Source organism: Pan troglodytes, chromosome 20, assembly GCF_028858775.2.
Source record: "Pan troglodytes isolate AG18354 chromosome 20, NHGRI_mPanTro3-v2.0_pri, whole genome shotgun sequence".
Taxonomy (NCBI): domain Eukaryota; kingdom Metazoa; phylum Chordata; class Mammalia; order Primates; family Hominidae; genus Pan; species Pan troglodytes.
This window is the reverse complement of record NC_072418.2, coordinates 3,649,220-3,675,598: the sequence shown is the minus strand read 5'-3', so window position 1 is coordinate 3,675,598 and position 26,379 is coordinate 3,649,220. Positions and strand designations below refer to the sequence as shown.

Here is a 26,379-nt window from a genome sequence, read left to right as displayed (position 1 = left end):
CTCCAACCAACCAACCAACCAACCAACAAAAGCAAAACAGAAAATGCCTCAGGCAGTGGGGCCCATGAGAGTGAGGTTTCTGTGGTTTGGAATTCTCACTGCGTGCCTGTGTTGCCCCTTTAAGATGGACGAAGTGCCCCGTGCGGCCACCAAGGCCACCTTGTTGGAAGTGATCCGACAGGCACAGCTGTGCCACTGAGGGGGAACCTCAATTCCCCTCACACTGCTGGGAACAAGTGAGACTGGCTTCGGAAAAAGCACTGGCAGGGACATGGGGGTCTCTGCAGCTCAGTGAAGGGGGCTTGGTGGAAGTCATCAGACAGGCACAGCTGTGCCACTGAGGGGGGACCCCAATTCCCCTCACACTGCCAGGGCGGGAACAAGTGAGACCGGCTTCGGAAAAAGCACTGGCAGGGACATGGGGGTCTCTGCAGCTCAGTGAAGGGGGCTTGGTGGAAGTCATCAGACAGGCACAGCTGTGCCACTGAGGGGGGACCCCAATTCCCCTCACACTGCCAGGGCGGGAACAAGTGAGACCAGCTTCGGAAAAAGCATTGGCAGGGACATGGGGGTCTCTGCGGCTCAGTGAAGGGGGTTGGGGAGTGTGGGCCAGGTGGTTGGGGGGCTGGCAGAAGCACGCACCCAGGTTCTGAGACACCCGCTGGGCCAAGCCAGAGAGGGAAGGGGCGGGGGTCAGGGGAAGGACGCCATGGTTTGTGGACAGCAGTTTTCCACGGAGCACCAGGCCACGTCTGGGGACATCTGTGGTCATCTCGATGGTAGAGGCAGGAGCTCCTGGCATGGAGCCACTCAGCACCCAGCAGGACCCAGCAGGACCCAGGACACCCCACCCCAGTGACACAGGTCCAGTGTCCTCAGTGCCAGGGACAGGCTCAGGTGGGGCTGCAGGGTTAGCTAGCTGCCAGAAGAGGGGCAAAGCGTGCAGGCTTCTGAGGGCAGGGCTCCTGGCGTCTCCCTGCGTGTGTGCACGGGGTCAAGCCTGTCTTCCTGGGGCTCCGGCGGCAGTCGAGGAACACCAGCCATGCTGCGGAGAGGGCGAGCCCAGGACCACCCATGCTGGCATCCTCAGGGCCCCGGAATGCTCCTCACTAGCCGTGCCTGTGAGGTCAGCACCCCTGACTCCCACTCAACTGCCCGGCTGACAACCCAGAGCACCCGCGACCCCCCATTACTGAGGGAAGCACCCAGGCAGGGCCTGTCCCAGCGGCCTTGACACCCTCAGAGCCCACAGGACAGTAAGGGCAGAGGGTGCAGGCGGGGTGGGACGCACAAGGGGGCCTCTGGCACATTCTGGTTCCACCTGCTGGGCAGGGCTATGCTGCAACACAGGTGCTCATCGTCATTCCGGCTGGAGTGCAGTGGTGTGATCTCGGCTCACTGCAACCTCTGCCTCCCGGGTTCAAGCAATTCTCCTGCCTCAGCCTCCCCAGTTGCTAGGACTACAGACGCCCACCACCATGCTCGCTAATTTTTTTTAGCAGAGATGAGGTTTTACCATGTTGGCCAGGCTGGTCTCGAACTTCTAACCTCAGGTTATCCACCTGCCTTGGCCTCCCAAAGTGCTGGGATTGCAGGCGTGAGCCACCGCGCCCAGCCTCTGACTGCTGTTTAAACAGCACCCTAGGCCCGCCAGTGAGGTGGGAATCCACCCCAAGGCCAGGCCGTGTCCCTGGGGATGGCAGGGTCACTCTCCCATTTCCAAGCTTGGACAACCCATGCAGTGGGATGTGTTTGGGGGTTCAGAAAAGACAAGCCAGAGGTCTGGGAGGTGTTTAATTCCCCCTCGAACAACTTGGCAAGGTCAGCAGAGAAGCAAATGGATAAAAGTACTTCAAAACAGCAGAAAAGTTCCATCAGGGGCACGTGATTCCCACAAAACCATGGCAATGTGTCCTACTCTCAGGAACCCACAATGGAGGGCGGCTCCGGAGGATTTTCCATGAGGCAGTACGAGGCCCGTACATGCAACGCTGCTGAGCCCCGCCTCAGGCGGTGGTACTGGCCGCCCCGAGTCCCCGAAAGAGCGACCAGCAGGGGGCCAAGGCCGACGCCCCTGACCCCCGCCTCCTCCGGGGTGTGCCCCACTGCTCCAGACAAGACAGACCCCAGCGTGCGGGCATGGGAAGCGGAGCTGCCAGGCCAGGGCCGGGTTTCCTGCTCTCGGAGTCGAGCAGAGGCAAGTGAAACAAAGGTCAGTGAACACGGAGGTCCAGAGCAGCCGCCGCCTCTGGCACCTCCCGAGTCCCAAGGGCCTGATACGAGAGTCCTTGCGGCTTCGTCCCGCACAGCGCCCTGCATCTGAGACAATCGTGTTCCGATCTCCTCTCCGGTGGCTGTCGTTGGCTGGAGAGGGCCTGGGGGAAGAGGGTCACAGCCCCTCAAAGCAAGGTCTCCAGCCAGGGCCAGATGCAGCCCAGCCAGTGAGGAGAAAGCAGCTCCCAGGCCACCGGGCCCTGGAACCCTGGACATGTCACCAGCACTGCTGTGTAGGCACAGCCTGGAGCATCCGCTGAGAATGGACAAGTCATCGTCTGTGGCTTTGCTCTTAACAGCACGTCTGACCCTGCTGGAGCCTGGCTGAGCCCCACGGAGTCACAGCCTTCAACAACCTGCAGCCCCGGCACCATGCTGTGGACCAGAGCCGACCTGGCAGCCACACCCCGGAAGCCGCTTCTCCAGACGGGAGCGCGGTTGGGTCTCCATACAAAGGCTGCGCTTCTGCCATGGCGGGCACAGGACAATGCGGTTTGTCACTCCACCCCAGGGCTCCCACAGTGACCCTGACTGCTGCGGCCACCCTGGGACCCCAGCATAGCCATCCGCGCCGATGACTGAGACCGCGGTGACTGGCCGTGCAGTGACGACACAGTGCAGGGAAATGCACTCAGGACAGGCCAGGCGGGCGGGGGAGGTGGAGGCGGTCTGGCCCATGGCAGCCAGGGCATGTGGCTGCACGCTGCGGTCCACTCACACACAGTGCGGGGCACAGAGGCCCCTGGAAAGGTGCGTGTCCCGCTCCTCTCCCTGCGGCCACAGCAAACACGACACAGAGCAGCGGCTCGTCTCTGCTCCCGCCTCTAACGAAGACTGTTTCCTCACAGCTGCAGAGCACACTGAGTGGGAGAGCAAATTCTGGAACTGTCGCAGGCGGAAACCACACAAGGGGGAAACAGACAAAACAGCAAACCCAGAAGAACCATTCCCGCTTCCGAAGCTCCATGATCACGGCAGACGCTTCTTAAAACCTCCCGTTTAATATCAGATGCCACACACACGAGATCAATGTGCACGTCGGGAGAAACCACAGCACAGCCAGGAGTACTGGCGCACAGTGAATACGCTTCCGTCCTTTCAAAAGCCTTTCCCGAACGGTATCTTGTAAAAAATGCCAAAAATAAAATGAACAAAACTGCCAGGAAAAGAGAACTGGCTTTCAGTGTTAACGAAATGGATTTTCCAGAAGTATGGAAATCAGGACTGCCACGCAGGAGAAAGCACAGACAGGTCCAAACGCAAACGTGCCCCGAGTTCCCCATCTTCAGACACGCTCAAGCACACTGGAGGCGCTTCCACCGCCAGGCCCCGCTGACAGCACAGCCGGCTGCTCCCTCACCAACGGCGCCGGTTCCGCTCTTCAAGGAGCTGGTTGTCAAATATTTCTTTTTCCCTTCAGAAAACAAGAGTCTTCATTTTAGTAATTAATCATTGTGTGTTAAAGAATATGAGAGAGAGGACTGGGTGTGGTCGCTCACGCCTCTAATCCCAGCACTTTGGGAGGCCGAGGCAGGCGGATCACAAGGTCAGGAGATCAGGACCATCCTGGCTAACACGGTGAAACCCTGTCTCTACAAAAAATACCAAAAAAAAAAAAAAACAACAACAACAACAACAACAACACAACAGCCGGGCGTGGTGGCGCATGTCTGTAATCCCAGCTACTTAGGAGGCTGAGGTAGGAGAATCGCTTGAACCCGGGAGGTGGTGCTTGCAGTGAGCCAAGATCACACCATTGTACTCCAGCCTGGGCGACAGAGCTAAATTCTGTCTCGAAAAAAAAAAAAAAAAAAAAAGAGTATGACAGAGAGTCCAGGCACGTTGGCTCACGCCTGTAATCCCAGCACTTTGGGAGGCCGAGGTGGGTGGATCACGAGATCAGGAGTTCAAGACCAGCCTGGCCAAGATGGTGAAATGCTGTCTCTACTAAAAATAACAAAAATTAGCCAGGCGTGGTGGTGGGCACCTGCAATCCTAGCCACTCGGGAGGTTGAGTCAGAAGAATCGCTTGAACCAAGGCACGGTGGGGGGGTTGCAGGGGTTGCAGTGAGCCAAGATTGTGCCACTGCACTCCAGCCTGGGTGACAGAGCAAGACTCTGTCTCAAAAAAAAAAAAGAAATATATATGTGTGTGTGTGTATGTCTACATATACATATAATATATAAAATTATATATTTTATATATAATATATATAAAAGTATACATACTTTATATATATTATATAAAATACGTTTTATATATATTATATATAAAATTATACATTTTATATAGAATATATAAAATTGTACGTTTTATATATATTATATAAAATTGTACGTTTTATAATATATAAAATTATATATTATGTAATATATAAAATTGCTATATATTATATATAATTGTATATATAATATATAAAATTATATATAATATATAAAATTGTACATTTTATATATTATATAAAATTATATATAATATATGCAATTATATATTTTATATATAATATACAAATTATATTATATATATAAATTATATATTTTATATATAATATATAAAATATATAATTTATATATTATATATAAAAATATATTTTATATATTATATATAAAATATATATTTTATATAATATATATTATATATATATGGCTATATATATTTTATATATATAATATATATTATATATATATGAGAGGGCAGTTGTTTGATGGGGACAGAGCTGCAGTTTGGAAAGATGAAGTTCGGAGATGAGCAGCGGTGCCGGCTGCATAGCACTGTGAAAGTGCTCACCGCCATCGAACCATACACTTAAGAAGGTTAGGATGGTAACTTTTACACGATGTGTAATTTTTTTTTTTTTTGAAACGGAGTCTCACTCTGTCACCAGGCTGGAATGCAGTAGCACAATCTCAGCTCACTGCAACCTCCACCTCCCGGGTTCAAGCGATTCCCCCACCTCAGCCTGCCGAGTAGCTGGGACTGACTACAGGCGCGTGCCACCATGCTTGGTTTTTTTTTTTTTTTTTTTTTTTTTTTTTTTAAGTAGAGATGGGGTTTCACCATGGTGGCCAGGATGGTCTCGAACTCCTGACCTCGTGATCCACCTGCCTCGGCCTCCCAAAGTGCTGGGATTATGGGCGTGAGCAACCGCACCAGGCCTTAACAATGTTTTAAAATAATATTTATTTTTAGAGACAGGGTGTTGCTCTGTCACCCAGACTAGGGTGCAGTGGCATAATGATGGCTCACTACAGCCTCAAACTCCTGGGCTCAAGGGATCCTCCCACCTTAGCCTCTCAAAGTGCTGGGATTACAGGCATGAGCCACTGTGACTGACTAAAAATAATTTTTTACGAAAGAGTATGAGATGCCAAATTGTCCTAAGTGACCTCCCTGTAAAGGAAAATTATAACAATTGCTTAGCTAGCAACCCCTCTCAGCAATAGGGCTGCCCTGGATCAAGAGAGATCAACAACGGCTGCTGGCTCTGATGTGCGCCCCAGCAGACCTGGAAATAGGGGAGAGCACACCGGCCGCAGCACCAGAGAAAGGCAGACCTGAGGAGGACAGCCTTGGGAAGAGTGCAGAGAGGCTCATGGTGCAACTCTAAAAGAACAAGAGGGCCTGGGAAACGCCGTGCGAGGGGCAGACTGGGTCCCAGGACGCCCAGTGTGTGACCCGACGCTCCACCGAGGCCAAAGATCAAGTGCGATGCTGCTCACTGGCTTGTTATTTTGAGCATGTCCCTGGCGTGATGAAATCACGGCCTGTGTGCTCAGCCCAAGTAACTTCTCCATCAGCACCAGCACCATTCTCACAGGTCACGGGAGGCTTTCATGGCAACTGGAAGCTGTGATGAACTCCTAACGGGTTTTGATGTCGGCAACCCAGACTCAAAAAAAAAAATCAGGAGGATGAAAGATTTCCACAGATGGGCGTGGAGCGGTGAAGAGGCTTCTGAGACGGAGGGAGAGGACAAACCAGCAGGCTGGGGCCAGGTGTCCTGGCTCCGACCTTACCCCCTCCCCGGACCTCACTTATTCTTACGGCAAGCATGACGGGGGAACCATGAAGATCCAGCAGGAAAACACCCAGTTTCTGTATCCAAAGGCCTTTCCTGTTTTGGTAAGCCAGCTGGGCCAACACTCCCTAAACAAGGCCAAATTCCACCTTTGTGCAGCTCTGCGGGGGTGGCCTGCCAATGCCACCGAGGCCCCACACCTCCTCCCTGGCCTCTCCAGGGGCCCCTCCTGCCCTGCCCAGGGAGGACATGGGGCTGGTGAGGGAGTTCAGTGTCTTCACCAGGAGTCTCCTGTGACTGTGGGCCCGGGAGACGTCGGTGGCTGCGCAAGCCACCCTGGCCGGAGACCCTGTCCTTGACTCTAGTTGAGTCTTCAGCCTGTCACTGCCCCGTGGGCCCCGCCTGGCTCCCAGCAAGGCCTGGCCGCGTGCCCAGAGACAGGATTAGGCGCTCTGGGGGCCAAACATCCAAGGGCGGCTAAGCACACGGATGTGAGAGAAACATCTTGATCACAGCATTCTTCAGGCTGCTGGAAAGCACCGGGCCGTGCTGCTGCTTAATCTTGCTGTATTTCTCACACAGCCATGGGGCTGTGGAAAGAGGGGAGGAAAGTGCAAAAAGCAAACATCAGCCCCTGCAAAAAGAGATTAAGAACAGACACGGCCCAGGCACGCGCCCGTGGCCCCGCGCTGCCCACAGCGACCAGCTGGGAGACCCGGGCACAGCCTTCCTGGGGGGCAGGAGTGACCCACAGGGTGAGTTCAGCATATGTGATCAGCTCACCACCCAGCACCTGGGCCACCTCATGAGGGAGAGGGGCCGCGGCAGCCTGGAGTCAAACTGCCTGTGGGTGTGGAAATAGAAACTGCAAGGCAGAGACGCAAGTGGCTGGAGATAGCGCCGGGAGCGGCCTACCGGTAGCTCAGCGAAGGCCCCTTGATGTACTTCTCCTCAGCCGTCTTGTAGTCCACCTCGTCCACCGCAGAGATCGCACAGATGATGGCCTGTGAGAGGGCACGGGGCTCAATAGCAGCAGGCACTGCCCAACTGGCCCCAAGTGGCCTGCGGTTAAGAAGGCCACAGGGAGCCTGGGTCACCAGGTTCCAGCCTCCAGACATGGTCTAGCTCATGGTTCAGAAGGTGCAAACCTAGTCCATGAATCCCTGCTTGTAATGATGTTTCTTAATTAAATCAGTATTATCTTTCAGACTAGACACAGTAGCTCAGATCACTAAAAGCAGAGAATAAAAGGCAAGACCCAAACCCACAAGAGCATTTCTCAAAAATTTTAAGTTTTTTTTTTTTGGTGGTGGTTTTTTCTGGTACAGAGTCTCGCCCTGTCGCCCAGGCTGGAGTGCAATGGCATAATCTCAGCTCACTGCAACCTCTGCCTCCCGGGTTCAAGTGATTCTCCTGCCTCAGCCTCCCGAGTAGCTGGGATTATAGGTACGCGCCACCATGCCCAGCTAATTTTTGTATTTTTAGTAGAAACGGGGTTTCACCATGTTGGCCAGGCTGGTCTCAAGCTCCTGGCCTCATGATCCACCTGCCTCGGCCTCCCAAAGTGCTGGAATTACCGATGCGAGCCACCACGCCCGGCCTTAAGTTTATTGTTATAAAAAAAAAAAAAAAAGAGTATCCTGAATACACAATACATACCTGACATTAAGAAATCATCCCTATTTTTTACTTTTGTGATTATGGTAAACACATGTTTAACAGAGTCCATTTGGTTCAGAGCAGAGTCTCTCCCACTCGGCCCTGTGGACGTCGGGGCCAGACTGTTCTCTGAGGTGGGGCTGTCCTAGGCGCTGCAGGGTGCTGAGCAGCGTCCCTGCCCCAACCCACTCCATGCCAGAAGCACCCTTAGCTGTGACAAGCACAAATGTCCCCAGACACTGCCAGTGTCCCCCAGGGGGCAGAATCACCCTCCTTTTAGAGACACACACTAAAGTATTTATGGGCTTAAAAAAAAAACTGTGGCCGGGAGCGGTGGCTCACGCCTGTAATCCCAGCACTTTGGGAGGCCGAGGTGGGCGGATCACAAGGTCAGGAGATCAAGACCATCCTGGCCAACATGGTGAAACCCCGTCTCTACTAAAAATACAAAAAATTAGCCGGGCGTCGTGGCGGGCGCCTGTAGTCCCAGCTACTTGGAAGGCTACAAGAGAATGGTGTGAACCTGGCAGGCAGAGCTTGCAGTGAGCCGAGATTGCACCACTGCACTCCAACCTGGGTGACAGAGCGAGACTCCAACTCAAAAAAAAAAAAAAAAAGCTTGAGGGTTTTTATGCTCCAAAAAATAATTCCAGGCAGGTTATGGGCACATTAGATAGAGTTCATTATACTATTTTCTTTTTGGGTCTATTTGAAAATTCCCATAGTTATAAAGTTAAATAGTTTTGAGTATGTTTTTTTCCCACAGAGGTACACATATGCCCAGCAATGTCCTCTCTGAAATTTCAGATACAAACTTCAAAATCATCTGTATTTGCTCCTCACCAAGCCCCAAACCCGCAGCTGAAGTTCGAAATCACAGACAGTCTAATTTGTGTGTTTAACTTACCACGGGTTTATCAGAGTATGAGGCGCATTATCCACTTACAGTTTTTCAACTTACAGTGGGTTTATCTGGGTACTAAATGCGATTCTGACTTGGGAATTTCCAACTCGCAGTGGGTTTCCCAGGACTGACCCACCGAGGCTGGGGAGCATCTGTGCGCCCGCAGTGGGGAGGGAGTTCGCACCCCCTGGTGCTGACAGCTTCTAAGCAGCTCCATCTCTGCACAGGGGTCAAGTAAGCGGCTCCGTCTCCGCACAGGGTCAAGCGCACGCACTCGCATTTCCCAGCACTGACAGGATGTAAACACAGGAGGCCTCCACGCTCCGTTGGCCGCCGAACGGCCAGGGAGCAGGGGCGAGGACCGTGGCAGCCTCCTCGTGCAGAGTTGCAAAATCCCAGCGCAGGCCCCTCCCTGCCCACGTGACACACCGGTCCGCGGCGGCTCACCTCGGGCAGAAGCACGTCCAGAATGAACCGGATCCGGTCGCCGTTGGTGCGCTGGAGCACCTTGGCACCCACCTCCTGGTAGACGCCCTGCAGGTACTTCACCACCACGTCCAGCTGCCCCTCATCCTCCAGGTAGGTCTCCACACAAGTCACGTACTGGCTGGAGCTCAGGAAGGTCTGCAGCCAGCGAGATGGCTTCCTGCTCTTTAGGATGGCCCGCAGGTGGCTCTCCGCGCCCTTGGCCTTCACAATGTACTCCACCAGCTTCTGGTTGGCCCGGTCCCGGGCAGCCCGCGAGCGGTCGGGGAGCATTTTCCGGCAGGGCTGCCTCTGCCCCAGGGGGCACCCCACCACGGGCTCCTCGGGGCTCCCCTTGCTCAGTTGAGGAAACTTGGTCCCCAAGACGTCCTGCTGGATGGATTTTCGGACAGGATAGCCTGCAAAAGAAGCACCTGTCGTGGGACCAGCGCGTGGGCTGTCTTCCTCGGGCGGCTGTGGGTCAGGGCCGATGGGAGGCTGCGACATGGCAGGGGTGGGGGCAGACCCTAGCGCTCGAGCTCCATGTTAGCACGGGAGTGGAGCATTCAAGCTCCTAAAGACACTTCCTCTGCTGGGACCCCCGGCCTTTCCCCCCTCACTGGGCCCTGCAGCCAGGTTTAACCCTTAGAGCAGAGAAAAGCGCCTGCCCGTGCAGCACTGCCCAAGCAGAATCAATTCAGCCACGTCCACTCCTCCACCAACCAGGAGGCATGGAAAACTCCACTACTGTCGATAAAGGAAAATGCTGGATCGACAGTGAAGTGGTGGCCAAACATCCCGGTGTTCGTGACACGTTCTCTTTTTGAGACCAGGTCTTGCTCTGTCACCCAGGCTGGAGTGCAGCGGTGCAACCACATAGGTCACCACAGCCTGGCTGAACTCTCGGGCTCAAGCCATTCTCCCGCCTCTGCCTCCCGAGTAGCTGGGGCTGCAGGCACGCAAGCCACACGCCCAGCTCATTTTTTTCTATTTTTCTGTAGAGATGGGGTCTTGCTCTGTTGATCAAGCTAGTCTTGAACTCCTGGCCTCAAGCAATCCTCTCGCTTCAGCCTCCCAAAGTGCTGGGATTACAGGTGTAAGCCTCCGCACCTGGCCTACATTCTTCACAATATCTAATGTGTGCAGCCACCAGCCACAGCAGGGACACGCTGGATGTGGCCCATGGGATGAGGGCCCCAGGGCAGGCTGGGGAAGCTGTGCCAGTGGACACCAGCAGCCCCAGGTCCCAGGGAGCCTCGGGGTCACATCAAAACCTCATAGAGGTTGAACAATGCTGTGTGGCTGCGGACAGTGCCTTGACCCCAACGTCCCCTTCCACAGCTTCAGACATACAAGATTGTTTTTCCAAAGGGCTAAAAGGCAGACCACATTTTCCAAGATGTGCCTGTAGACTTACTTATATCAGCCGCGTAATATTCCAGGAAAGAGCCAGCAAAAGACCCGCAGCCTGCAGGGGGTGGAGGGGAGAGAGCACTGTGTAGAACTAAGAGGAGTCCCAGGAAGTGTGTTCCAGGGGCTGGCCCGGCGTCTCTGTTTAGGAAATAATCAGGCCAGGCCAGAACCCCAGCCCACCCACAGGGAATGCCCCAGGCCCACGGAAATATGCCCCGCCTCCAGGCAGCTCCGGCCCAGCCCGTCCGAGGGCTCTTCAGAGGCTGGACGCCTGCTGCCCGGCTCCACCCCTCCCCAGCACCCCACGTACCTAACCGGACCCTGTAGTCGGTGATGAGGGAGACACACCAGCCGATGGCCTGGTTGAAGTCCTCCCTGGCTTGATTCTACAATGAGATCCGGGCAGCAGGCGTCAGTGGGAGGTAGTGCCAAGCACCCTGGGTTCAGAAGCCACGCAGAGCCCAGGGACCAGCCAGGTGTCCAGGCTGCTCACGCTCCAGCCCGCACCTCCGACCCTCCCTGACAAAGGGGGCTCTGGCAGACGCCTCGCACAGGGACCCTCTGGTAAATGGGAAACGCCCCAGGCACAGGTCTGGGCCCCGAGCTGCCCAAATGGTGGGCACCGGGGACCCGATGGCTTGGGCTGATCTGAACGCAGGTGGGCACCGGGGACCCGATGGCTTGGGCTGATCTGAACGCAGGTGGGCACCGGGGACCTGATGGCTTGGGCTGATCTGAACGCATCGACGGTGCAAACACCTCCCCTGTGGCCACTGTGCCACATGACAGGACATCAAGTCCTGGAAATAAGCTGCTCTAACAGCCGTTTTTGTTGGGAGCTATTGTCTGCAGCCAGGCTAGGCCAGCACCTGGGCTGCTCTAACAGCACCTGGGCTGGCAGCAGGGTTGGTCCCCAGAAAAGGACACAGCCGTCCCAAAGATGCCACAAAGCCACGACCATCACACAATGACCCAGGGAAGACTCTGGAGCCGAGGGCCACTAAGGGCACGGGGGCGCCCCATAAGCACATCCCAGGGCCGGGTGGACGCCGCTCTCTGCCTGCCCAGCAGCCCCCGCACTTTCCTAAAGCACGGCTTCCCCAATATCATCCCTCAGAAGCCACGGTGACTACCACTGAATCAAGTGGGCTTCGGGACCACCACACACCTGACTCACAAGCAGATGTGAGCGCACTCTTAGGAAGAAGAAGCGGGCACCCTGTGCTCTCAGAACCCAGGGTTTTTTATATAAACAGCAGCCCTTCTGCGTTTAAGGCACAGAACTTTCTGCTCTTCTCCTCACCCCACACCTTCATCCATTTTTAGAAAGTAACTCGGTTCCAGCCGGGCGCAGTGGCTCACACCTGTAATCCCAGCACTTTGAGAGGCTGAGGCAGGCGGATCATGAGGTCAGGAGTTCGAGACCAACCTGGCCAATATGATGAAACCCCGTCTCTACTAAAAATACAAAAATTAGCCGGGTGTGCTGGTGCGCGCCTGTAGTCCCAGCTACTCGGAAGGCTGAGGCAGCAGAATCGCATGAACCCAGGAGGTGGAGGTTGCAGTGAGCTGAGATCACACCGCTGCACTCCAGCCTGGGCAACAGAGTGAGACTCTGTCTCAAAAAAAACAAAAGAAAGTAACTCAGATCCCTGAGAGTGGAAAAGACACCACCACGTTTTCTTTTTTTTCCAGAGGAGTAAAAATAACTGCACTGAGTTGACGTGTTGGTGCTGGCAGTCGCTACAACAAAATGAGTATTTCCAGAGGGAAAATAGACATTTCTGAGTTAGACAAATCCCTTGCAGTTCATCGACAGCACATGATGAAAGCTGGCTGCAGATCCAGGGAGCAGGAAGCCACTCTGCAGCAAGACGTCTGCCACGTGGTATCGGCCAGGCTCACTGCAGCACTTGAGGGCCCACAGGGCTCCCGACGCTGAGCTAGGGACGCCCCCGGCCGCAAGGGGCTGGCTACCGAGGCCCCCGTGCCATGGGGTGGACTGAGACAGTCAGCCAGGGAAGGCAGTGGCCTTGCACAGGGGCTCTCTGCTGCAGCCTTGCCTGGTGGCCCTGGGTAAACTGTCCTCGCCGGAGCCCCAGCTTCCTTACCCGTAAAGCGGGGAAATGGGGCCGCAACTTCCCAGGACAGTTGTGAGAATTCAGCGCAGTGACTGAGCCCACGATCTAACTCTTAACGGCCAGAGCGCAGCCTGGCTCTGCTACTTCCCACAATCATTCACACGCGTACACCGCAGCCATGGATTTCAAGAGCTACACACAGAGGACACATTTACTAATCACAGAGTAAACCATTTAAAGCAAGCACAAAACATCATCCACCTACCAGAAGCGTCTGTTTCTCTTTACAATCAAAGTGCTTTAAACTTTTAAGAGACACTGTGAAACTTGAAGAAGAGAGAGGGAAAAGTTAACATGAACTTCCTCTAATAAGCTAAAACCTTTCCCTGTCTCTGATTAAGATTAGTGGAGGCCGCTGGAGGCCCCACCAGCCCCAGCTTATTTATGGAAGGTGACTGTTTCCCCAGCTGCCAAGAAGCTCCCAACGCACCATGGTGGGTCCAGTGACTTCAGCAACACTGACTGGGCCCCGCCAGGACAGGCCGACCTTGGGGCCTGGGTCTCCACTCCACCTCCCACCCTTCGGGGGCAGCACAGAAGTACCAGATGACACCGGTTCTGCGCGTTCGACTTGGGGATATGCAATGCGATGGTTTTAAAGGCTGCTTTCAGCCGGCTGATCCATCCACGTGTGCTTTCATCCCATGACTAAGGAACGACCAGGTAACCCAGGGGCAAACTCAGGTGGACGCAGGGATGCTGTCTGCACACCTGCGTGGACATTTTGCTGGTTTGTGGGAAACAGGGCCCCAGTGAGTGTCTGGTTGGGCTGCCTTTCAAAGCCAGCAAATCAAGTTGTGAAAACTGGGGTGTTTGACCAGACCCTTCACACACAGCCTCTGTTTGACTCACCCATCCCAGTGAGTGAGAGGTCACAAGAAGGGCACACCTCCAGTGAGACCCCACTAGCCCTGCCCGGGCCTGGACTCCTGCCGGGGTCTCCCCTCTGTCCCTCCATCCCCACGCTGGCTCTGACTCTGAGAGCGGCCAGCCTGCCCCCTCAGGCCCATTCACAGAAACCAAGAACAGCGGGTTACCCTTTCATTTTCGGGTTCATGTGTCCTTCGATGTATAGCACACTTGCTTTCTTATCTCTCTGCCTGACGCTTTTGACCTGTTCACAAATCCAAGAAAATAAAACGTCAAAACGAAAGAGATCGTGGATTTTAAATATTTTTTTGTGACATCACATGATACATCTAACAGGTGCTGACCCCAGCTCTGGGGGTGACCCCAGCGAAGTCTCCCGCAAGGCGGCGCTGAGAAACGGCCCCATGCTCTGCCACACGCATCACTTGAACGCTTTCCCATCTGAGCGGAATCAGCCAGTTTTGTTTGGGTTTTTTAATAAAAAGAACCACAGCTACCACTACCAGCTGCCTCTTTAAATAAGCGTCCTGAGATTCTCCAGCGGCTCAGCAGGGCAGGTTTGTCCTCCTAATGCTCTGGGTGAGTGGAGGAAGTGCAGAAAGGCTCGGGAACAAGCCCAGGCCACACGGGGAGGGGCAGGGACTACAGGGCGCTGCCACCTCCCCACAGCCTCCCCAGTCCTGGCCTCCCAGGGCCACCGTGAGAAGGCAGTGAGGAGCGCTGGCGACCAGCGCCTCCGATGGCCCTTCCGCCCTGCGCTCTCAGGGAGGCTGCCTGCTCTTATGCCCCAGGAACCTGTCACATCAGTGACCTGTTAACCCAGCAGGGACCCCAGAAACTGATGAAAACAAGGGAAAGACTACCAAGGTGCGGGAGAGGAAACCAGTGCCAAGGGAGGGCGGAGGGTCCAGAAGCCCGGCCTCCATCACCGCCGGCCAGTAGGCGACACAAGGAGCCCAGCTAGGCCATAAACGTGTTGAACCTCCCCAGCAAACACCACACAGATTCAATCCCCGGTTTCCCGGAACCATAATCAGTCACATGCAAGGAGCCTGGGTGACTCGAGTGAGGTCAGTCATTAGAGCAACAAAGGCGTCTCTGGATTACTGCAGGGCCAATGCCTTTTGGCATTTGTGTCTTAGGAGGATAAAGGAAAAAAAGGGGTAAAATATGAAGGAGAGGTGAAGGCCAGGACAGCACCTGTGCCCAGGACAACAATCAAACTAATGACCTGCAACTTCCAGGCCTGCAGAGACAGAAGCAGGGAATCTGCCCCGGCTTGAACTCATCACCCACACCGGGAACTTGGACAGGATTTCGAATTCCTGTTTGTACACATGCAACCAACCCCACCACAAAATCCAAATTAATGAGTTCTCCTGGGGGAAAATGGGGTGAAATGCACAATATTTTAAATGAGCGAATCACAATTCTTTTTTTTCCTTTTTCTTTCCCCCGGAGACGGAGTCTCACTCTGTCACCCAGGCTGGAGTACAATAGCACAGTCTTGGCTCACTGCAACCTCCACCTGTCGGGTTCAAGCAATTCTCCTGCCTCAGCCTCCCGAGTAGCTGGGATTACAGGCGCACGCCACCATGCCCGGCTAATTTTTTGTATTTTTAGTACAGTCAGGGTTTCACCATGTTGGCCAGGCTGGTCTCGAACTCCTGACCTCAGGTGATCCACCCACCTCGGCCTCCCAAAGTGCTGGGATTACAGGCGTGAACCACTGCACCCGGCCGCAAATATTTTTTTCGAGCAGGTCTTTCTAAGCCTGCTTGGTGAAAATGTGGCCTATCAACTTAACACCATTGTGCCTTAATTTAGGTACAGGCATCTCCTGAAGTCTTTTCTAAAAACCCACCAACTTTTCCCAGGAAAAACAAAACAATGAAAACATTTATCCTGATCAAATTATCAAGAACTAAAGATGGATGGAATAAAAATTCATGAAATTTAAGTAACTACATCTTAGAAGACGGAGGAAGCTGTTCTTACCACTGCTGGCCAGAAGGGGTATTTTTTATATTTATGCCAGACTAGCATTCCTACTTCAAACGAACGTGGTTCTAGAATTAAAGAAAAAAGAAAAACAAAAAAAAAGAATAGACAAGTCAAATCCATATCAAGCACCAGGTGTAACAGCCTGAGAAAACACAGTTAGCACGATATTGTTAAAACCTGACTTTGTGTCATTCGCTTAAAAGATCAGGAGAATCTGAAAGGCAGATTCACATACCCTACACTACTTGAGTCTAACCACCAATGATGAGACAGTGAAACCAGCAGCTGAGTGGGGTGCTGCACTGGGTTCCCAGCTGTGACAAACGCACCCTTGGGATGGGAGGGGTGCCATGAGGGGCGGCTGGGGCTCTGTCCTATGTGTGCGCGACTTTTATAACTCTAAACCCCGCGGGAAGACATTTTTAAAGAGTGTGTGGCACAAAACAGAGGTGAGGTAATGGCACGCGGAGAAGACCCAAACACAAGGACTGAGATTCTAAAGAGGATTCTGGGAAACTACAGTCAAAAATGGGAAAATTATTTAAATCATAACTAGAAACTATTTATGAATGAAATATTTTCAATGCCAAAAAACAAGTGAATTATTTAAAATTTTAAAACTAAAGTATTAGAAAAACTACTGGAAACAGTCTGTCGTTAGACACACAAAGCCTGTGTCTGACCGCACTGTGGAAGGAAGGAAGTGCCGTGGTCCATAAACACAGATCAAAACCTAAAGGCCTATGAAGTAACCAACGCGACCAGAGAAAAAGGGAGGCCCACTGGGGTGAGTGTCTGCTGTGAACATGGCACAGCGTCGTTTCCCCAGTGAGGGGCATTTAGTCTTCAAGAGAAACTTCCAGGCCCACGTGGACAAACAATCAATTCAGAGGCCGGTCAGGGAACCCTCAGAAAGACGCCCAGCCTGACAAGTAGAAAACAAAACCAAACGGGAGCAAAACCCAGCTCCCACTGCAGGCAGGAGAAGCCAGGCAGCACCAGCCTCTGTATGTCCCCGGTGACCCGACCCCAGTGGGGCAGCGTGGTCGGAAAGGGCCCTTCCCAAGGACACTGTGCTCTTCGTGTGTGCGAACGGATCCTGCAGAAATGATTTCCTGGAAGTCCCCAATGGGTGCCCCACAGCACCTGCGGTCCTGGGACCATCCAGACAGGTGCCCAATGGGTGGGGCAGGGTTTGGTGAGTGGTGACTGCTCACCCCAGAGGAAAAGGATCAGAAGAGCATGTGGAAAACTGTTAAAAAGTCTGACCATTAGCATTAGGCAAAAAAAAGGGAAAATGTGAGACTGTAATGAAGCCCTTTCAATGATGGAAAAGCACTCAAACAGTGTGGACAAAAAAAGAACGACATAACAAGGCCACCGGCACGCAAGTGTGCGTGGAATGGTGCTCCCGAGGCTGCACACGCACCAGCTTCCTGGCCGGGGACATCCTGCGCCTTACGGATGCTGCCAGTGGGGAAGCCCGGGTGAGAAGCCCCCTCACCTCCCTTTACTATTTTTGCAACATCCTGTGAATCTATAATTATTCTGAAACTAGAAGGTTAAAGAAAAGAAAAACAAGACTTGGTTAAGAGGAATGGTTCACGGGCGAGTCTCAAGTGGGGCTGGTTCTTGGGACTTGGTTTGCGAAGCCGACTTTCTGTTCGCGGCTGGCTCAGATCTTTGGGTCTCTCATTTCTAGTCCCTTCCACGTAGATGCTCAGGGGCACCTAAAGGCAGGTTTTCCTCTAGTGCAAGCAGCTACTTACAGGAGGGGCGCGGGAGTAGTTCACCCTTGGGCTGAAGACCCTGCCTCCCTGGACAGCTCCCCAAACGCCATCACCAACGGAAGCCGCGAGACAGTACGTGGCCACACCCGAGCAATGGCGACGCAGCCCCTCGGCTCACTGGGCCATCCCTCACTCCCCGCGAGGGGACAGGAGGACAAGAGCTTGAGGTAAGTGACAGGAGTAATGCTCTAACAGGGAGGGCTGGGCCGTCTCTTCCCAGGAGTCTCTCGTCCCTTTGTGTAGGTTATTCTTAAGATAGAGGACTGAAAACGTGACACTTCTGAAGGTCCCTTCCAGGTCTCGGTTCAGCGGGAGAGAAATGAACTCGCAGGAGACCTTTCGTGGAGAATGTGGGGCCCGGTCTCGGAGCCCCGCCGCCACTGCCTCTGAGCGCACCGTTAGGACTGCCGGCGCCCCCTGGTCGTTTCTTACCGTGGTATAAAAGGACTCTTGGTGGCTCCTCGTCCTCCTCGTCTTCCTCCAGGATAGAACGCATGGAATTAGACCCCGTGGACTCTTCGGAAGACTGGCACTCTGCCAATAATGTGATATTAGACTTTCATGGTCATTGCATTGTCTTGATGACTCATCCCGAGAAAACATTTCATGACACATGACCATCGATGCATAAAGAAAAGGTTCCATGCTATACACAACTCCACACTGCCAAATTCAAACAGAGTGCGCTTCTAATAAACTACATTTTAAAGAAAAACGCAAGAGGGAAGGAGGGAAGGAGGGAGGGAGAGAGGCCTGCGGTGAAGGGAAGGCGGGCCGTAAGCAGCAGCCACCTCGGCCACAGAAGCTGCGCGCACTCTGGGTGGGAATCCCTTTTGTCCCGGCCTGGCTGCCCCTTCACATCTGAAGCAATCAGTGGATATGCAGGGAGGGGGCCAGGACAAGAGCTGACTATAGAACAGGGTAGGGGTGCGGATACACAGGGAGGGGGCCGGGACGGGAGCTGACTATGGAACAGGACAGGGGTGCGGATACGCAGGGAGGGGGCCGGGACAGGAGCTGACTATGGAACAGGGTAGGGGTGCGGTCACTTTGTCTTCAGAGCGTGGCAACCTCAGTTCCCTGCCGCTTCCAACGTGCTAAGGAGATGATGACCTCAGGAAAGAAGTTCAGAGTACACACTGAAATATCTGCGCGGTAAGTTTGTAGCAAGTAGATTTCCAGACATTTGATCATGTGGTAATTAAGATTTCTCAACTAGCATTTAAAAAATAAAGGATGCTACAGTGTTAAAAGGAAAAAAGTCACAGTGCTTGCCTGCAACCACACAAAAATATATCTGCACAGGAATTCTTTAAAAAGTCAGTCTTTTGAGTGAGTGAATCACTTTTGAGATTCCTGCCCAATTTAATAGGAATGCGTTACTGCTTCCGTAAAAGAGTTAATCCTCGGGGTGCAGCCGCAGCTGCGGCCTCAGCACAGCCACAATGCTCCCAGCCGCGCCGCAGACAATCGTGGCCCGCCGCCCCTCTACGGGCTCCCCACTCACTCAACTCCCTTCCCTTCTAAACAAAAATAAGAAGACAAATATTTAGAAGTTGAAGCAATTATAGCCCAGTGGGGAGACAAACAAAAAGGAATGAGGAAGTCTCTGCTCTAAGTCTGTTTTGGCAACGATCTCATTAAAATCTGGTCAAAAACACCCACGTGCCTGGCTCCCAGTCTGGCTGCGGAAGAGCAGGACTCCACCCTCTGCGCTCTCCTCCTCCACGAGAAACTTTTACCTTTCTCCAGCTTCTGGGAATCCGGGCAAGGAAGACATCTGGTTGCATCCGCAGAGGCGTGGGAGGGAGGCGGGCCGAGCCTGGCGGTGCTGCGCAGGGTCATAGACTCTCTGGGCCCTGGCCCCGGCCCGGGGGATGGTGCGGCCCCTGCTGCCATGGGCTCCAGCTGCACGGCAGGCGGCCTCTGGCTGCCATCCAGGCGCGGCCTCTTTTTCGCAGGGCATTCTCCAGGCTCTGAGCAGGCCGAGGGCTCAGGGGCTGGGGGCGCAGTGAGGCTGCCCAACGGCAGACCGGGGTCGTGTCCCTCAGCGTTGGCACAGGGATCGTCCTCCCTGACCCCGGAGGGCAAGGACGGGGCTGCCCAGCTGCCTCCTTTGCTCCCCATGTCTCTCTCCGTGTCGTCCTCTGAAAGGGAAGATCCATTCGGGCACAAGCTAGCCTTCTGCGCTGAGTTTCTTCCCCTCTTACTTGCAAGAGTCCAATTTTTGTGGTGGATTCTGGACCCACTCTCATCCTGGGCACCACCTCCAGCTGGGAGGACCAACGGGCCTCTTGGGTTTTCACTTTTCCTGAGCCCCTTCTTGTGGTCCACTTTGCACTCGGGGTCCTTTTCACAAGTGAACGAACTTGACAGGCTTTGTTGCACACATGGCCTCCTCCTGTGAGGTCTGGAACTGCCCAACACGTCTCCACGGGGAAGAGATGAGGAGTTCGAATCACAGGGCGAGGAGACGTGCTCCGTGGGCTTCCCTCGCAGAGACCGGTCGGCTCTACCTGTCCCTGCAGAGCTTTCTTGACTCCAAATCGAGCCCTCGCTCAGAACGTCCAGAGCCACGCGCAGCGACCGTCTGTAGGCCAGTTCTTCCAGGGGTGCCGCAGGAACCTCATTCTGTGAGGCTGCAAGGACCGAACACACACAATGCCGGTTACGTTCACTGCACAGGCACTGCGGTCACGGCATCGCTTTAGAAGCCCGCTTGTCTCATTCTGACGGCTAGTTTCATACCTAAATCACTGAAGGGGAGGACTAACATTTCTCACCTACATTTTCCCAAAAAGGAGACGAGGCTACAGAACGACAGCTATTCATTCCGGGATTCGAGGCTTCATTTTTTTAAAAACCAAATTTACTGACCTTAACCTGATTGGCTAAAAAGATAAATTCCTCCAAGTTACAAAACAATACCGTGAGCAAAATGTATTCAAATGTTTTGCAAATCCTCTCTCAGCCTTACAATTTCAAATTCAATCAGGGTCAATAAAAACCAATGCCAACTAAATAAAGAACTCTGCTGGCAACGTATTCTTGGTTGGTGCGGGGGTCGGTGGTAGCAAGGAATAGGAGATTTAAAAGACTCATTGTGGGCTGGTAAATTTTCAATACTTCTTTGCAAGGGCATTTCAAAGCCAGCAAAGAGCATCGTGGGCCTCTGGTTTCCAGCCCAACCTCCCTGCTGCAGCACTTTTATTTATTCATTCCAACATATAGATACGGCGCTATTTATTTGAACAAGATGATGGATGTAATATCACAACTCAGCGGGCATAATGCCTCAATCAGAACAGTATTCTCCCCTTTGAATATTAAAGGCACCCACAAACAACCAGCCCCCCAACACAATCTGCGCCAACAAGGACGACGCCATCCAAGATGATGGTCAGCCCTGCCTAAGTTATGCAGAGATGGATCCTGCTTTAAACAAGAGCTGTTTTTCGGAAGACACAGGAAAATAGACCTGATTTTATAAACATCATTGGAAGGAATTCCGGTCCATCTTTTCACAAGAGAAACAATTATTTGCAAATGGGATAAACAGTTCCACTTTGAGAAGGAAGGCTGGCAGGTTTGGGTTTGCACAACTGTGGCTAGGGGGCAGGCAGTCACCAGTGCTCCTCACTTGTCATGTGTGTGCATGACCAGTCCCCGGCTGGGCTCAGGCAAAGCTTTTCTCACCCACAGTGTGCAAAGGAGGTGGGTGCTAAACTGAAGGCCTGGGAGAAAGCGCACCCGGATGGATGGGAAGCCGAGAGCTCCACTTCCGACCTGCCTCGTGCCCCCCATGACAGTGCCTCAAACAATGGGTGCCACCAACCCCGGTGCCAGGCCACCCGTTCTCTCCCTTGGGCTCTGCTCTGGAATTTTAAACACACAACCAACTGCTTCTCAAACCTTGGGCTGAGACCAGACTGGCCAGGCAGCGACAGTACCACAGGAAGTCTTACTACAGGAAGAGGAAAGGAAAAAGGAGGGCCTCCCCCCTTATGGCAGCAAAGTCCTTCCTCGTCTTGTGTACTGGAGGCCACGGGGGTACGAGATGACCTTGATGCTCACCACTGACCATTCTGGGCGTCAAGAATAGGAGTGGTTCTAGGGGCAAATTCTGGAAAGGTTTAAGAAAGCAGATCCATTTTTCCTTCTCCTTCAGCTCAGGGGATTCGCGTTCCCTTGTATGAAGAAAAACATGGTGAACAGGGTGAATTTTTACCCAGAAAGCTGAGCCTTCACATTCTCCCAAATGACCTCTTATTTTATGAAAACCTAGTGGCCACTTAAAAATACGCTCTTACCTAACGAGGAAGCAATGGCTTCAATTTGAGACTTCTCTAGGATCTCAACTTCAGTGCTTTTCACCTTAATTCTGCAGAGACAAAATCGACGTTACACACCACCAGCCAACGCCGCCAAGACATTTTCAAACATGTTTTCCTTTAGATAACAAAAGAATTATTTTCATTTTCCTCCTCAACCTTCCACTTAAACCAAAAGTCACAGCCAACTAGGAATTCATCTGCCTGAGGTTACAGGCAGCAAGAACCCTGGTGAATGGTTTTTTTTTTTTTTTTTCCTTTTAAGACAGAAAAGGTTGGCTGGATTTAAAAGTAAAAATGAATTCAAATTGTGACTTTTATGAAGCAAATCCTACTTTCAACTGCACAAATAACTCCTTTGTTAGATTTTCAGAGTAGATGGTAATGTCACTAAAAGCTGTTTACAGCCCAGCAGGTGTGTTTTGGTTTAAAAGGATGTGCTTTCCTTTTAAACTCGAGTATTCAATTACCTTCCCAGCCGCAGGGAAAGTGTGAGCTAGGGACCAAGAGAGCTTCGGAGGCAGCTCTGAAGATGCAGGCAGGAGGGAGTGGGGCAGGTGGAGCTCCACAAGGAAGAGCAACAGGGGAGCCAATGCCTTGGACTACGCGGGATCAGTCTCCTTGCTCTCTTCAGAACTGGGAATTCTCACGACAGATGCACCCTCGCCACAATCACGCAGGACTGACCGGGGCGTCGGAATCGCCGTCATTCTAGATGATCTACACCTTCCCAGTGCCAGACGCGCCCTCGCCACAATCACGCAGGACTGACTGGGGCGTCGGAATTGCTGTCATTCTAGACAATCTACACCTTCCCAGTGCCAGACACTCACGGAGCAGAACAATGTGCCGCCTGGCCATCAGTTATTTGCCTTTTGAACGTTAAACACTAGTTTAGAGTGACAGGCTCAAAAACCAAATATTTCAAAATTGATGGGCCTGTCACAGATGTTTCTGAAAAAAGACACACAGATCTCTGGGAAGGAAATATCCCTATTTTCCTGGCATGGCACTGATTAAGAAACAGTCAAAAAAAAAAAAAAAAAGGAAATATCCCTATTTTAACCACAAATAGGGTCTACCCTGAGTATAATCTACATGTATTCAGTGTTTGTACCAATCTCTCCATAGATCTCACAGAATGCCTCGTTTGGATCTTCAGCTTCCAAACTGACATAAAATCAAACTAGTTGCTTTCTCATGAGGTTATTATGAGCATTAATGGATTACACAAATGGTGAATAAGCCCATTAAGAGTGGGCTTCAACTGTTTTGGGGGAGTAGGGGATTGAAGTATCAGAAATCTACACAGGAAAAAACAGTAGTAAAACAACACAACACTTAACTTTTCCTCTAGGGAGAGGATTTGCACAGCTAGAAAATATTCCTTTCTTCTCTTATTTTTTGTTGAAGTCGCGGTTCGGGCCAAAACCTACATTTAAAACAAAAGAAAATCCTTGTTATTACAACAGCTGACAGTGAGAAACAGTGGCAAACTTTAGCACAAATGCAGCAGGTAATCCTGAAGGCCTATAACCATGGGATTTCAGATATTTGGTCCAATCCCCATTGTTTCACAGATGGGGAAACTGAGGCATGAGAGGCCAGTGGCAGACAAAGACAAGGACCCGGGCTTTTGCATTGCAGCTGAGCACTGTCTACTGAATTGCTGGAAAGCATTCCCTGAACACGACCATAATTTACTATCACACGGATTCTTGCCAGATCTTTCCTGGAGTTACAGCCTTACATGCCTTTTTATAGCTGATTCTTTTTTTTTTTTTTTTTTTTTTTTTAGTGTGAAAAAAAAAGACATTTCTGGAAGTGTAACCTTGGAAGCACTAGACCAAAACCCCATTAAATGGGGAACGAGAATCAGTGCCAACCGTTCTGGCTCAATTATTTCACTGAAGCAAATCCTAGGTATCTCCTGATAAAGATTTTACTTGTCACCCGAAAGTCATTTCTAATTCCTGAAATTACAGAATAATGGCTGTCACCTTTGCAGGCCATAATCGCTTTTCCCATCGGCAGAGGACATACTTGGCATCCGCCATCATTTACACTCATGTGGCAAGTGGCAATGATTTGGCACAACGTACTCCCAGGTCTGACGCCAATGTGTCCTGGAACGAAATTTGCACGGTGGTTTATACAACTGTTTGCTGGCGATGTTAACGCAGACACGGCCCTCAGGGGCAAAGGTTAGCTCGACTTAGCCTCAAGTAGATGGTTTAATTCCACAATCTTGCATTGAGATGCTCAATGCCAAAAAGCAGACTGACAAACAGAAACGACGAGGCTCGGTATCCAGGGAGGCGCCTGCATTTTTTCATAAATAAAATACAGCACAGTCCCTCCCAAAGGTTCTGTCTAGATTAGTTTTAAAAGGCTCCTGAATAAATCATCTCCGTGCGGAAGACCTGCCTCCGACCTCGGCAGGAGAGGCATTTTACACAATCAAAGCTCACAACCCTCCCCAATTTGGGGAGTTAACAGTTGACCACAGCACACACACACAAATAAGAGCGGAAAAACGACTGCTCTTTTGGCTGCCATGTCCCTGAAAGAACGGGGACAGCTGCAGACCGTTCATAGCATCAATGGGAAGGACTGGCTTGGCTGTTGACAGAAATGAAAAGGCGGTTTGGGGGTGGGGGTGGAATTTAGCAACAACGGAGGGGGGCGTCCCCGCAGCAGGGAAGAGGAGGTTCCCGGCAGAGGTAGGGGTGGCGTTTCCAGCAAGAGAGGGGATCACAGCAGCAGCAGAAGTAGGGGTCCAGGCAGCAGGGACAAGATTTCATGGCGGAGGAAGGGTTGCGGCTTGCAGGAACGGGGGATTCAGGCAACAGAGAAGGGGGTCACAGCAGAAGCGGGGGGGCTCAAGGAGCAAGAATGAGGGCTCACGGAGGAGGTGGAGCGGAGGGTCCAGGTGGCAGGGATGGGGGATTTCACGGTTGGGGGGGGGGATCCAGGGAAGCAGGTAGGGGTCCAGGCAAGAGATGGGGTTCACGGCAGACGTGAGGGGGATCCAGGGAAGGAGACAGGAGTCCAGGCAGCAAGGATCGGGGAGCGGGTCCACGCAAGAGATGGGGTCCGGGCAGTTGTGGAGGGGCCCACTGCGGCAGGGACGGGAAAAGGAGTCCAGGTAAAGTGAGGGGCCCACGGCGCCAGGGGCGGAAAAGGGGGTCCGGGCAGAGTGGGGGACCCATGTTGCCAGGGGCGGGAAAGGGGGTCCCGGCAGAGTGGGGGGCCCACGGCGGTAGGGACCGGGCGCTCCCGGAGGAGTCTCTAGGCCGGGGCCCCCCCTCCCCACAGGCCCGGCCTCCTCGCCTCGGCCCGGCCTCCTCGCCTCAGCCCCGCCCGGCGGAACCGAGGGGACGCATCCCGCGGGCTCACCGGGCCCCCGGCTTTCCCCAGCGCGGCGCCCCAAGCCCGGGCAAGGAGGCCGCGGCGGCCCCAACAGCGGAGGACCCGCCCGCCAACCGCTGCCGTCCGCGCCGCCCGCGCTCACCGCCTCCGCCGCCGCCGCCGCCGCCGCCGCCGCCGCCGCCGCCGCCGCTCCCCGCGGGGCCGGGGGCGGGGTTTGCCTCGCGGCGGCGCCAAGCTCCGCCCCCTTCCGCCCGCTGCCCAATGGGACGCGCGCGCTCCCAAGGAGCGCCGGCCTCACCCTCTCCGGCGTCCACGGCCGCGCGCCGGCCCCGCCCCTTCCGCCACGCGTCTACCCCTTTTTCCCGCGAGTGCTGCCTGAGGAGACCGGTTGGCGGGGCATGTGTGGCCGCTCCCGGGCGCCGCCCTCCCGCGCTCCCGGCCCTTTGTCCTCCAGTCAGACCCCGGACACCGCCCTCGCGGGTCTCGGTGGGAAAACAGGCTCCCCCGCCCGCGGCGATCCCTGAGAGAACCTTCCAGAACTTTCGAGAATCTTCCAGGTCCTGCGGCACCTCCCAGCCCGGGAGCTGCGCGCCACGGACCCAATTCCGGCTGATCCCAACCGATCCCAAAGCCAGGCATCCCCGCAAAGGCGTCATAAGCTTCTGAACGAGAGCAGGACCCACCTTGGGAGGGTCCCAAGACCGCCGGGGGCACCGGAAACAGCCGCGGGTGGCGGGAGCCCCGGAGCAGTCGCTCCATCAGTGTCAGGCCTTTCCCTGAGCGGTTTTTGATTTTTTTTCAGACGGAGTCCCGCTCTGTCACCCAGGCTGGAGCGCAGTGGCGCGAGCTCAGCTCACTGCAGCCTCCTCCTGCTGGGATTACAGGTGCGCGCCACCCCACCCGGCTAATTTTTGTATTTTTAGTAGAGAATACTAAATGTTGATCAGGCTGGTCTCAAGCTCCTGACCTCAGGTGATCCGCCTGCCTCGGCCTCCCAAAGTATTGGGATTACAGGCCTGAGCCACCTCGCCAGCCCCCACAGTTCTTTAAAAGCAAAGGAGGCCGAATTGGCAGATCCTTTAAGCCCAAGGATTGGAGACCAGCCTGGGCAACATGGCGAGACCCCATCTCTATAAA

The 26,379-nt window shown here is 53.4% G+C and overlaps 1 protein-coding gene across 13 annotated transcripts; it reads right to left on the bottom strand.

Moving 5' to 3' along the window:
* Window positions 1–1,780: 1,780 nt before the first annotated feature.
* On the bottom strand, window positions 1,781–25,458 carry PWWP3A (PWWP domain containing 3A, DNA repair factor). Of its 13 annotated transcripts, XR_010153646.1 has the most exons (16): window positions 25,270–25,388; window positions 23,871–23,996; window positions 23,217–23,302; window positions 21,850–21,920; window positions 21,614–21,726; window positions 19,282–20,178; window positions 17,972–18,073; window positions 15,744–15,814; window positions 13,913–13,989; window positions 13,081–13,141; window positions 11,045–11,120; window positions 10,739–10,789; window positions 9,304–9,740; window positions 7,209–7,297; window positions 6,320–6,421; window positions 3,257–3,688 (listed from the first exon to the last, which is right to left on the bottom strand). XR_010153646.1 is itself a non-coding variant. In XM_009434269.5 (15 exons), exons 2-15 carry the CDS (start codon window positions 23,928–23,930, stop codon window positions 3,631–3,633), a joined length of 2,238 nt encoding a protein of 745 aa, XP_009432544.1. In that variant the 5' UTR covers window positions 23,931–23,996; window positions 25,385–25,449; the 3' UTR covers window positions 1,781–3,630. The 13 variants fall into 13 exon arrangements, 10 of the variants coding, with proteins under 10 accessions (XP_009432544.1, XP_024207271.1, XP_016790034.1 ...); XR_010153645.1 differs by lacking the exon at window positions 21,614–21,726 and having other exon boundaries at window positions 1,781–3,688; window positions 6,320–6,883; window positions 25,270–25,391; XM_009434269.5 differs by lacking the exon at window positions 21,614–21,726 and having other exon boundaries at window positions 1,781–3,688; window positions 25,385–25,449.
* Window positions 25,459–26,379: the final 921 nt, after the last annotated feature.

Excerpts from the sequence above, each read along its gene's own strand:
- PWWP3A (XM_009434269.5), bottom strand. The coding sequence starts at position 23,930 with ATGATGGCGGATGCCAAGTATGTCCTCTGCCGATGGGAAAAGCGATTA. Across the intron at positions 18,074-19,281 it reads TTCCCAGAAGCTGGAGAAAG|AGTGCCAGTCTTCCGAAGAG; the intron begins GTAAAAGTTTCT and ends CATTATTGGCAG. Across the intron at positions 10,790-11,044 it reads CGACTACAGGGTCCGGTTAG|GCTGCGGGTCTTTTGCTGGC; the intron begins GTACGTGGGGTG and ends CACCCCCTGCAG.